This window comes from Lycorma delicatula, chromosome 3 (assembly GCF_047948215.1).
Source record: "Lycorma delicatula isolate Av1 chromosome 3, ASM4794821v1, whole genome shotgun sequence".
NCBI lineage: Eukaryota > Metazoa > Arthropoda > Insecta > Hemiptera > Fulgoridae > Lycorma > Lycorma delicatula.
This window is the reverse complement of record NC_134457.1, coordinates 222217186-222229863: the sequence shown is the minus strand read 5'-3', so window position 1 is coordinate 222229863 and position 12678 is coordinate 222217186. Positions and strand designations below refer to the sequence as shown.

Below are 12678 nucleotides of genomic sequence, written 5' to 3'. Positions count from 1 at the left end.
GAATGCTAGTGATGAAGAAAGTAAAAGGAACTATCGGCAAATAAGAAATGCTATAAACAGGAAGTGCAAACTGGCAAAAGAAGAGTGGATTAAAGAAGAGTGTTCAGAAGTGGAAAGAGAAATGAACATTGGTAAAATAGACTAAGCATACAGCAAAGTTAAGGAAAATTTTGGGGTACATAAATTAAAATCTAATAATGTGTTAAACAAAGATGGTTCACCAATATATAATACGAAAGGTAAAGTCGATAGATGGGTGGAATATATTGAAGAGTTATACGGAGGAAATGAATTAGAAAATGGTGTTATAGAGGAAGATGAGGATGATGAAATGGGAGAAACAATACTGAGATCTGAATTTAAGAGAGCATTAAAATATTTAAATGGCAGAAAGGCTCCTGGAATAGACGGAATACCTGTAGAATTACTGCGCAGTGCAGGTGAGGAAGCGATTGATAGATTATACAAACTGGTGTGTAATATTAATGAAAATGGGGAATTTCCATCAGACTTCAAAAAAAGTGTTATAGTTATGATACCAAAGAAAGCAGGGGCAGATAAATGTGAAGAATACAGAACAATTAGTTTAACTAGTCATGCATCAAAAATCTTAACTTGAATTTTATACAGAAGAATTGAGAGGAGAGTGGAAGAAGTGTTAGGAGAAGACCAATTTGGTTTCAGGAAAAGTATATGGACAAGGGAAGCAATTTTAGGCCTCAGATTAATAGTAGAAGGAAGATTAAAGAAAAACAAACCAACATACTTGGCGTTTATAGACCTAGAAAAGGCTTTCGATAACGTAGACTGGAATAAAATGTTCAGCATTTTAAAAAAATTAGGGTTCAAATACAGAGATAGAAGAACAATTGCTAACATGCACAGGAACCAAACAGCAACAATAACAATTGAAGAACATAAGAAAGAAGCCCTAATAAGAAAGGGAGTCCGACAAGGATGTTCCCTATCTCCGTTACTTTTTAATCTTTACATGGAACTACCAGTTAATGATGTTATAGAACAATTTAGATTCGGAGTAACAGTACAAGGTGAAAAGATAAAAATGCTACGATTTGCTGATGATATAGTAATTCTAGCCGAGAGTAAACAGGATTTAGAAGAAACAATGAACGGCATAGATGAAGTCCTACGCAAGAACTATCGCGTGAAAATAAACAAGAACAAAACAAAAGTAATGAAATGTAGTAGAAATAACAAAGATGGACCGCTGAATTTGAAAATAGGAAGAGAAAAGATTATGGAGGTAGAAGAATTTTGTTATTTGGGAAGTAAAATTACTAAAGATGGACGAAGCAGGAGCGATATAAAATGCTGAATAGCACAAGCTAAACGAGCCTTCAGTAAGAAATATAATTTGTTTACATCAAAAATTAATTTAAATGTCAGGAAAAGATTTTTGAAAGTGTATGTTTGGAGTGTCGCTTTATATGGAAGTGAAACTTGGACGATCGGAGTATCTGAGAAGAAAAGATTAGAAGCTTTTGAAATGCGGTGCTATAGGAGAATGTTAAAAATCAGATGGGTGGATAAAGTGACAAATGAAGAGGTATTGCGGCAAATAGATGAAGAAAGAAGCATTTGGAAAAATATAGTTAAAAGAAGAGACAGACTTATAGGCCACATACTAAGGCATCCTGGAATAGTCGCTTTAATATTGGAAGGACAGGTAGAAGGGAAAAATTGTGTAGGCAGTCCACGTTTGGAGTATGTAAAACAAATTGTTGGGGATGTAGGATGTAGAGGGTATACTGAAATGAAACGACTAGCACTAGATAGGGAATCTTGGAGAGCTGCATCAAACCAGTCAAATGACTGAAGACAAAAAAAAAATGCTTATTTAGTTGTACGTAATTTTAGTAATTTTTTAGGAATGTATAACGATGTACTGCTGATAAAAGGTAATTTACTTTCATCACCGGCTGTTTCAAGTGAAATTTTATGTCACCTGTTGTGTATACATTATGTGTACGTTTGTAAGTTGCGTCAGTCAATGTGCGGAAGAAGTTAATTTTTACACTTTATTCAATAAATGATAGTTTAAAATTTTACAGTTGAGTTACAAAGTAGCAAAATGGGAATGTCAAGGATGGAAATTAATGTTCGCAGATTACTATCGAAATGTGAGCTTATGGCTGAAAAAGATGTAGAACATAATTGGAGGTTAGAAAAGGTAGGCTTTATATAAATGTTTTCTGGGACAACCGTTAGGTATTTACTTTAGAGGATGAGATGAATGACAATTTTTGTAGCGTGTGAAAAACCATGCCTGACCGGGTTTCAAACCCGGGATCTCCGAATGCTCTATATACTTGGGAAATTGAATGTATGTTAATACTAAGCTATTTCAATGAAAAGAGCGAATTTATATATTGCAGGTATAGTATTGTGTAACTAGCACAATTTTAACGTATTTCCTCAAACAACTAAATAAAGGCAATACTTAGGTGTTTGATAATCTAAGATGTAATAAACCTACCATTGAATTGAACATTTTCCCCTGCTGTTTTAGAGTCAGTTTTGCGTAAAATCTTTATGTAAGAATATGAAAATTTGGTTGTTGATCCTCAAATTTTATTTCAGTAAAAAATCAGTTATGGCGATCCATAAGTGATATACAAAGAAACTTCAAGGTAACCTTTTTTTAGAATAAAGTGTAGTACTTAACAAATCAACTTGAACAAAATTGCCCTTGCACATCTTGCCTATTAGCATATCAACTTGATTGCTCTTTTATAATAAATTTTGAACAGTCCTACCTAAAATTTTAACAATGGAAGTCTTAGGTGAACCTGTGAAATTAAATATAAAATCTGTATTCCCTTAACTGAATTTTAATCCTATAATTGTAATTTTAAAAACATACCATCAAAGCAGTGATTTTCCTTCACACAACTTCACTCTACTCAAAAACCTACTCCTATGGAACAACTGTTTGTATGTATGTATTTAAATATAATAAAATAACATGCAAATTATTTCAAATGGATGTTATGTAAAAAAAGTACTTTTATTTAGAAAAAAAATCATATCTGTGCAATTTGTGAATATATCGTAATGAATAACCTTCTTAATATTAATTAATGTCCTTTATTTTTAATCACTCCACGTAAACAATTTGGCATCAATTCAAGTGTGCTACATATTTTTTTAATTAATTCATGATGAAACCATACTTATTATTGCTGTAATGAGGTCAATTCTTGTGGTATAATTTGTTTTTTGAATATTGCCCAACAATTTTCAATTTAGTTTAAGTCTGGGGAATTGCCTGGCCATGAGAGCCCTTTAATGTTTCATTGTTGAAACACATTTTTTTTACTTTTTTGGCAGTATGGCACAACGCCAAATCTTGTTGGAATACTCCACTGCCTTGTGGGAATTTGTTTTGAAGTTGTGTCACAATGCTTTCCTTCAGATTCGTGATATATCCATAACTTTTCAACGTACCATCTACTGGAAGAAATGAACAAGGGCTTTCAAATATGAAACAATCCCAAAAACCTTTTCTGGGAATGTTTTATTGTTGGATATGACCCCTTGATATATTTTTATCTGATGCTTTCTAACATATGGAACCCTTTGCCCCTGGACACAAAAATGTGACTTGTCAGAAAACATAACATTTCTTTAGTTCAGTTAGCATGTGCTTTGGCTCACAAGAGCCTCTTATTGCACATGGCTGGTGTTAAAAGCTGCCTTTTAGTTGGCCAATGGCCTTCTGTCCAGCTGTATGAATTTGGTATCTTAAATATGTAAATCTGTTCCACTGGCCGCTAAATCTTGATTTAAGTCTATAGCAGATAATTTTGGATCAAGTTTTTTTCATTAATAAACTGATCCAGTATTGGAGTAGTTTTTCTTTTACGGTCACATTTGCCTTTCTTCAGAGATGAAAAGTAACCAGTTTCTTTAAATTAACATTCACTGTTCTTAGTCCAACATCACACTCAGAAACTACTTGTTGTGTCAAAGAGAAACAATTTTCAAATATTCTTAGAGTTATGTTTTCAAGTCATACAGAACATAAAACATGAACATATAATTTCATAATAAAAAGTGAAATAAACCTTCACTGAATACTATTTATTAATGAAAATTGCCAAAGAATTATAATCTAATATTGCACAAACTTAACAAGTGGTTGTAGTCAAGCAGTGTAGTCACAACATAGAAATAAACAAAAAATGTCATGTTTTTAGATTAATTTGCACACTACTGTATATATATGTATGCAGGTGTATCACAGAGATCTCCTGGGACTTTAATAATCTATTCTACTCGTGAAAATGATGGAAAAAGTTCATATAAATATATGATCTAAATTTATGGCTAGTGAATGATTTTGCGTAATGAAACCTCATTTCACCAGAATAGCGAAATCCGTCGTATTGAAATTTTTAGGACTTTAATTAAAGAGGCAGAATTAATGATCTCTTATGGTAACTTGAAAAATTGATTAAAATAGGTCCCAGAACTATATATGCAGTAGTTTTTGAGAAATCGGGTAAAACCCCTGTTTTTATGTTTGACGTACAATTTGTTAAATGACAATAACTTTGTTTATTAACACATAAAAATTTTAAACAAAACTTGTAAAGAATAATAATTCTGAAGAAAATGGTGTAAGATAAGTAAAATAAAACGAACAAAAAAGTTAGAAAAATTTGAATTTTATTTAGAAACAGAACACTAGACCCAAGTGCATTATATGTACCAGTTTATAATAAATATTCAAAAATGAGCTCACCATTTTCAACATTTCTTGGCATGCTTCTTTACTGATTTTTTTGTTCTTTTATAATTGTTCAGGGCTGTCCTTAAGTTACTTAGCCGTATTCATAATACAGACAATTAATTCATCACAAGAATTTGTTTTGTGCACAATATTTTTCACCCATCCCCAGATGCAAAAATCTAAAGTGTTATTTGATGGGAAATGATGATTTAAGCATAGAAATGGCACAAGAGAAGTAACTAGGTGGGATGATGGTAAATTAGTGTTAAAGATTGCCTTCCACTGTTACCTGAGGATTTACTTCTGCCCATGGACGCTCATTGCTTAAGTTGTTGACACCATCACGAGTGAAATTTGTCTCTGTAAACAAATCATACTTTTAGAGTTGTCGATTTGTATTCCAACAATTGCAGAACTCCAAACGAAGTGGAACTGTCTCCTGGGTGTAGATGTTGAATTGACTATTTATGATAAGGATAAAACTTGTTTTGTTTAAACATCTTCCAGATCATCAATTGTAAAACTCCAATCTGCTTAGAAAGACATTGCCTACTGCCACCTGGACTGCATTGTAAATAATTTCATCAATAAAAGCGTCATGTTGGACAGATCGTTTATAGCTGGTATGAATACTAGTTAGTAAAACTGTTTCCTGAAAAATTGAGAAAAGTCGTTCTAATTGTTTTGGGATCTGGAATCCTACGATGGGAACTGTATTTCATATTCTACTACAGCAGCTTTTAGTATTACCGTTACACACCCAAAATGAATACCACATCATCGAATTCCTCTGTTGTAAATAAGTGTGGCATTACTTCAATGGCAACATGATGTCACGTTCAAAACTAAAATTCACAGAAAACCTTTGCTAATGACAACACAGTTAACAGTACCCGACATACTTAATGTATCTTGCAGAATGATTTAAACACTAATACAGTATTGTGCATTGTTAATCAGTTGTTTTTATTCTATTGCAACTTTGAATTAATAATTTTTCCAATGATTTATTGTATTTCTGTCATAATACAAAATTTTTATCTAAGTAATCTTTATTTTACAATTTGAATTTTACAAAAAAATTTTAACAGTAAATTTTGTTTTTACAAATTTTTCACATCAACAAAAAAGAATTTTTGTTTTCATTAAATAAGTACTTTTCTGACAAATGCAGTGTAATGTACAGTTTCAAAATAAAATTCAAATTTTTCTAACTTTTCTTGTTTTATTCAACTTATCTTGCACTATTTTTTAGAGAATTAAATTCTCTACAAGTTTTGTTTATAATTTTTAATAGTTTATTAGCCATTTAATAAAGTTATTGTACCTCGGACATAAAAAGCAGGGATTTTTTTACCCCAATTTATTAGTTTTCACCCCAAATTTCTCAAAAGTTACTGTTTTGGAATCTATTTTATTCAATTTTTCAGCTCAAAAACCATAAGAAATCATAAATTCTGCCCCTTGATTAATGTTCTAAAAATTTCAATATGACCTCATTTCAGGGTGGCTGAAATTTGAGCAAAATCTTTCACTAGCTGTAACTCGCAAACAAAGCATTTTAGGACATATGTTTATATGAATTTTTTCCATCATTTTCATGAGTAGAATAGGGTATGAATTCCCAGGAGAACTTCGTGATACACTCTGTAAACACGCACATGCGTGCACACATTCACACACACAAAAACAGAGTTTCCCAATAGGTATTGAATTAAAGTAATTTTTTATAGTAACTCTTCATTGTAGATCACTAACTACTTTATTTCCATTTTTGTACAATTATAATGTTACATTTTTTATTATTGCTATTTTTTTTGGATGTATGTTAAAATAACAAATAATTAATTTGGCTTCATGAAAAGAACTCCTAATGCATAGTTCAGCTAGATGAAATTAAATTTAACTTATAGTTTTATAAAGCTGGAACATATTTGTTGCAACGTTTTAAATACCTGGAAATTTCCTCCAAAACAACTCTTTCATGACTATAATTCATTGATTTACTCAATAGAACTGCCGATTACGTTGTTGTTAGTTGATACTTTATCATATAGTATTTGGTAGTTATATTTAGTATATGGTCAATTGCATGTTTTCAGAAAAGAAGTGGCTTTATTGTGTTAGGTTATTTTTTTTTTTTGTCTTCAGTCATTTGACTGGTTTGATGCAGCTCTCCAAGATTCCCTATCTAGTGCTAGTCGTATCATTTCAATATACCCTCTACATCCTACATCCCTAACAATTTGTTTTACATATTCCAAACGTGGCCTGCCCACACAATTTTTTTCCTTCTACCTGTCCTTCCAATATCAAAGCGACTATTCCAGGATGCCTTAGTATGTGGCCTATAAGTCTGTCTCTTCTTTTAACTATATTTTTCCAAATGCTTCTTTCTTCATCTATTTGCCGCAGTACTTCTTCATTTGTCACTTTATCAACCCATCTGATTTTAACATTCTCCTATAGCACCACATTTCAAAAGCTTCTAATCTTTTCTTCTCAGATACTCCGATAGTCCAAGTTTCACTTCCATATAAAGCGACACTCCAAACATACACTTTCAAAAATCTTTTCCTGACATTTAAATTAATTTTTGATGTAAACAAAATATATTTCTTACTGAAGGCTCATTTAGCTTGTGCTATTCGGCATTTTATATCGCTCCTGCTTCGTCCATCTTTAGTAATTCTACTTCCCAAATAACAAAATTCTTCTACCTCCGTAATCTTTTCTCCTCCTATTTTCACATTCAGTGGTTCATCTTTGTTATTTCTACTACATTTCATTACTTTTGTTTTGTTCTTGTTTATTTTCATGCGATAGTTCTTGCGTAGGACTTCATCTATGCCGTTCATTGTTTCTTCTAAATCCTTTTTACTCTCGGCTAGAATATAATATAATATAATATAATATTATATAATATAATATATCATCAGCAAATCGTAGCATCTTTATCTTTTCATCTTGTACTGTTACTCCGAATCTAAATTGTTCTTTAACATCATTAACTGCTAGTTCCATGTAAAGATTAATAAGTAACGGAGATAGGGAACATCCTTGTCAGACTCCCTTTCTTATTATGGCTTCTTTCTTATGTTCTTCAATTGTTACTGTTGCTGTTTGGTTCTTGTACATGTTAGCAATTGTTCTTCTATCTCTGTATTTGAACCCTAATTTTTTTAAAATGCTGAACATTTTATTCCAGTCTACGTTATCGAATGCCTTTTCTAGGTCTATAAACGCCAAGTATTTTGGTTTGTTTTTCTTTCATCTTCCTTCTACTATTAATCTGAGGCCTAAAATTGCTTCCCTTGTCCCTATACTTTTCCTGAAACCAAATTGGTCTTCTCCTTACACTTCTTCCACTCTCCTCTCAATTCTTCTGTATAGAATTCTAGTTAAGATTTTTGATGCATGACCAATTAAACTAATTGTTCTGTATTCTTCACATTTATCTGCCCCTGCTTTCTTTGGTATCATGACTATAACACTTTTTTTGAAGTCTGACGGAAATTCCCCCTTTTCATAAATATTACACACCAGTTTGTATAATCTATCAATCGCTTTCTCACCTGCACTGCGCAGTAATTCTACAGGTATTCCGTCTATTCCAGGAGCCTTTCTGCCATTTAAATCTTTTAATGCTCTCTTAAATTCAGATCTCAGTATCGTTTCTTAACACCATTTTGTAATTCATTTCCTCCGTATAACTCTTCAATATATTCCACCCATCTATCAACTTTACCAGTCTTACCAGTATTATATATTGGTGTACCATCTTTGTTTAACACATTATTAGATTTTAATTTATGTACCCCAAAATTTTCCTTAACTTTGCTGTATGCTTAGTCTATTTTACCAATGTTCATTTCTCTTTCCACTTCTGAACACTTTTCTTTTGCCAGTTTGCACTTCCTGTTTATAGCATTTCTTAATTGCCGATAGTTCCTTTTACTTTCTTCATCACTAGCATTCTTATATTTTCTACGTTCATCCATCAGCTGCAATACATCGTCTGAAGCCCTTGGGCTTCAGACGATGTGTTCTACCAGTTCTCTTTATTCCGCTTAAGTTTGCTTCTGCTGATTTAAGAATTTCCTTTTTAACATTCTCCCATTCTTCTTCTATATTTTCTACCTTATCTTTTTTACTCAGACCTCTTGCGATGTCCTCCTGAAAATTCTTCTTTACCTCCTCTTCCTCAAGCTTCTCTAAATTCTACCGATTCATCTGACACCTTTTCTTCAGGTTTTTAAACCCCAATCTACATTTCATTATCACCAAATTATGGTCGCTATCAATGTCTGCTCCAGGGTAAGTTTTGCAGTCAACGAGTTGATTTCTAAATCTTTGCTTAACCATGATATAATCTATCTGATACCTTGCAGTATCGCCTGGCTTTTTCCAAGTGTATATTCTTCTATTATGATTTTTAAATTGGGTGTTAGCAATTACTAAATTATACTTCGTGCAAAACTCTATAAGTCGGTCCCCTCTTTCATTCCTTTTGCCCAGCCCGTATTCACCCACTATATTTCCTTCCTTGCCTTTTCCAATGCTTGCATTCCAATCTCCAACTATTATTAAATTTTCATCTCCTTTTACTTGTTTAATTGCTTCATCAATCTCTTCGTATACACACTCTACCTCATCATCATCATGGGCGCTTGTAGGCATATAGATGTTAACAATCGTTGTCGGTTTAGGTTTTGATTTTATCCTTATTACAATGATTCTATCGCTATGTGTTTTGAAATACTCTACTCTCTTCCCTATCTTCTTGTTCATTATGAAACCTACTCCTGCCTGCCCATTATTTGAAGCTGAGTTAATTACTCTAAAATCACCTGACCAAAAGTCGCCTTCCTCTTCCCACCGAACCTCACTAATTCCTACTACATTCACATTTATCCTATCCATTTCCCTCTTTAAATTTTCTAGCCTACCAACCTTTTTTAAGCTTCTAACATTCCACGCTCCGACTTGTAGAATGTTATTTTTTAATTTTCTGGTGACCCCTTCCTTAGTAGTCCCCACCCGGAGATCTGAACGGGGGACTAGTTTACCTCCGGAATATTTTACCAAGGAAGGCGCCTCCATCATTGCTATATGAAAATGCAGAGAGCCACATTTTCTTGGAAAAAAAGCAGCTGTAGTTTTCCATTGCTTTCAGCTGCACAGTACTCAGAAGACTGAGTGATGTTGATATGGCCGTTTAAGTCATTGTGACTCACGCCCCTAACAACTACTGAAAGAGCTGCTGCCCTCTTTCAGGAATCATTCCTTAGTCTGGCTCTCAACAGATACCTCTCCGATATGGTTGCACCTTCGGTCCAGCTACTCTGTATCCCTGAGCACTCAAGTCCCCTCACCAACGGCAAGGTCTCATGATTCATAGAGGAGGTTATGTTATTAATTTTGTATATTTAGAAAACTGTAAAGCCCACCAACTTTTGAGTTAAAGAGGAAAAATATATATATATAAGTATTTACATATAAGTTTTAAAGAATTAGGTCATTATTCTTCTGTAGTTATTAAGTACAATAGAATCTCATTAATCCAACTTCAAAATCAGATTATAGTATTCCCAGATTACCAAAAATGTTGAATTACTTTGAAGTAATATAATATGAATCAAACTCATCAAATTACAATAGGTCACTCTATTTTTCTCAAAAAACAAGTTAAGTAAGACAATAAACTAAAATTAAAACGTACTACGATTTATTGTAATATTGCTTAGGTTATGAATTGGGTTATGAATTTGGGTTATATAGTATATTTAACTCATAAAAATACTGTCAATTGCACACCCAAATTTAACCCACTGTCTTGTTCTGGGTTTTTCTTTCACCAAAGCATCTTTGTTTTTTAGGTGCCTCCAGCAGCAAAAGGGTGTACCATAATTTTCCTCATGAACAAATGAGTGTTTTATCATCCACTTTTTCCCATGCATTTACTAAGTTAAAAACAATATTTTTTTTTAGATTTATATTATTTAAAGATTGGACAATGCTTTTCTCTTTAAATAAAACATTATGCAAGACCCTTTTTTTGTAGTTTGGTTTCATAACCTGAATATGTTTTGGTCCAATGGCTGCAAAAGAGGTGTCACAGTGAGAGGCAGGAACAATAAGCGGATAGGGGTATTCCATTTTAATTCAACATATGATCAGTGCATCATTATTTTTGATTTTGATGATATTTGGTGTATGATAACTACCCACCTTGTAGTGACCAAAAAATATTTTTCTGTTTTTGAAAACATTATTTTTGAGTAGACTATTTTCTAGCCCGCCCACATCTCTCAACGATATCTTGAATGAAGTACCAGAACCCTGAGGATGGAAAAAATGTATTCGATATTCCTCTTCATTTTCACTTATTTTGACTTCAATAACTTCGCCTAATCACCACTTGTCATAGCAGAAACAATTACATGTTACATTATGTCAATTAGCAGACATAATGTTTACATTTTGGCTTTGGTAAACCTGTAAATCAATCAGAAACACTTATGTCCTTGTGTACAAATACTAACATAAATGTTTGTGATTCAGAGGTTGATTGGACTTTCAGAATATATTTCTGACTTGTTGGAACATAACTGTGAATCGTTCTGATTCACAGTACCTGATTCTGTTATGATTACCTGACAACAAGAACTGAGGTATTCTTCAGTCTCTTGAACATTTTTATTAGAGTAGAAAATAAATGTTTTTTTTAAAAATATTATCTGCAATAATTATACATTTCAGAAGGTGTAACAATTTGATTGTTGACTGTCCTTTGAAGGCTTGCATTAGTCACAGTTTTTTTTACAGTTCCACCAATAACAACATCACATGGTCCTTTTCCATGATATGAGGCAAAAAAGTACCTTACCCACCAGCCAGAACATAAAATTTAGGTCTTAAATCAGCCAATTTTGAAAAACCAATTTTTAAATTATGTTTTTCTTTGAAGGCTGTGTACAATTCTTTTAAGTTTCATATATAAGCTTTTTTGAATATTAATTTTCTTCCCATCAGCTTGTCTTACAGAGACACAGTCCTTCTTACCTGACATTATTCGGCTGTGCTCGTCATTCTGGTAAAAATCTTGGACACATTTAATAACATTTTCATCAGATATGACTAGGTTTCTTTTTGCAGATTTTTGGCAAAATTCCACTTGTTTTAACCAGTTGTTTGGAATGTTAGGTTAAATACTAACACTAAACTCATATTTTGAATGCTCCAGCTGCTTGGTAATAAACTTAAAATATTAATTTTTCCCTGGGTTGATGCAACTGTTTTCATTTTATCCTTTATTTCAATGATTAATTCTTCATATTCCCTACTTAAATCAGCTTGCTTTCAACAAACTGGTTTCTTCTGTACAATTATTTAAATCAAAAGAATCGTTTAATCTATTGGTAACTGACTCTGCTATTTTTATATGTTATTTTTTTAAATTGGTTCTTTTGCACTGCTCAATAATTTTTTAACCTAAACGGGGAAATGCCAAGTGCTGAACAAACTTTATTCACCGGCTCGACTATAATACATTGAGGCTCAAATATATCTTGACATTCTTTTTTGCTTTCTGTATCATCTTGTGATTTTTGTATTTTGTTTAAGCATTTTGTTCACAGTATTCTGCCTGGAATTAATTTTAAATTTTGATTGCTTGTTGAAAATGTCAAATATATTTTTCAAAGAGATTTCTTAACCGGTTTAGCGTGACAGCTAAATGGGTCAGAGCAACTTTTCCCGTTAATATGAAAATATTTGGTTTTATTAAAAGTATAAATATTTTTTGTTTTAGTACATCCACATCTCAAAGATATCAATATTATTTGCTGTTCAGTATCTCTAAAATATCATGCAATACTGAAGATCTATTGTAAATCAATTTGTGACATATTGTTTGTGTG

General features: G+C 32.4%; 1 protein-coding gene across 2 annotated transcripts in view; it reads left to right on the top strand.

Annotated features, from left to right (window-relative positions):
* Nucleotides 1-1833: 1833 nt before the first annotated feature.
* Use1 (Vesicle transport protein Use1) overlaps nt 1834-12678 on the top strand; it is a 43248-nt gene continuing 32403 nt past the window's right edge. The window contains exon 1 of one of the 2 annotated variants that reach the window (XM_075361566.1): nt 1834-1919. Coding sequence is in view for 1 of the 2 variants with exons in the window: in XM_075361565.1 (XP_075217680.1) it covers nt 2093-2191 (99 nt within the window). In the remaining variant the exon portion in view is untranslated. Of the gene's footprint in view, nt 1920-1953; nt 2192-12678 lie in introns of those variants that run through there. The other variant, XM_075361565.1, reaches the window with a different exon arrangement.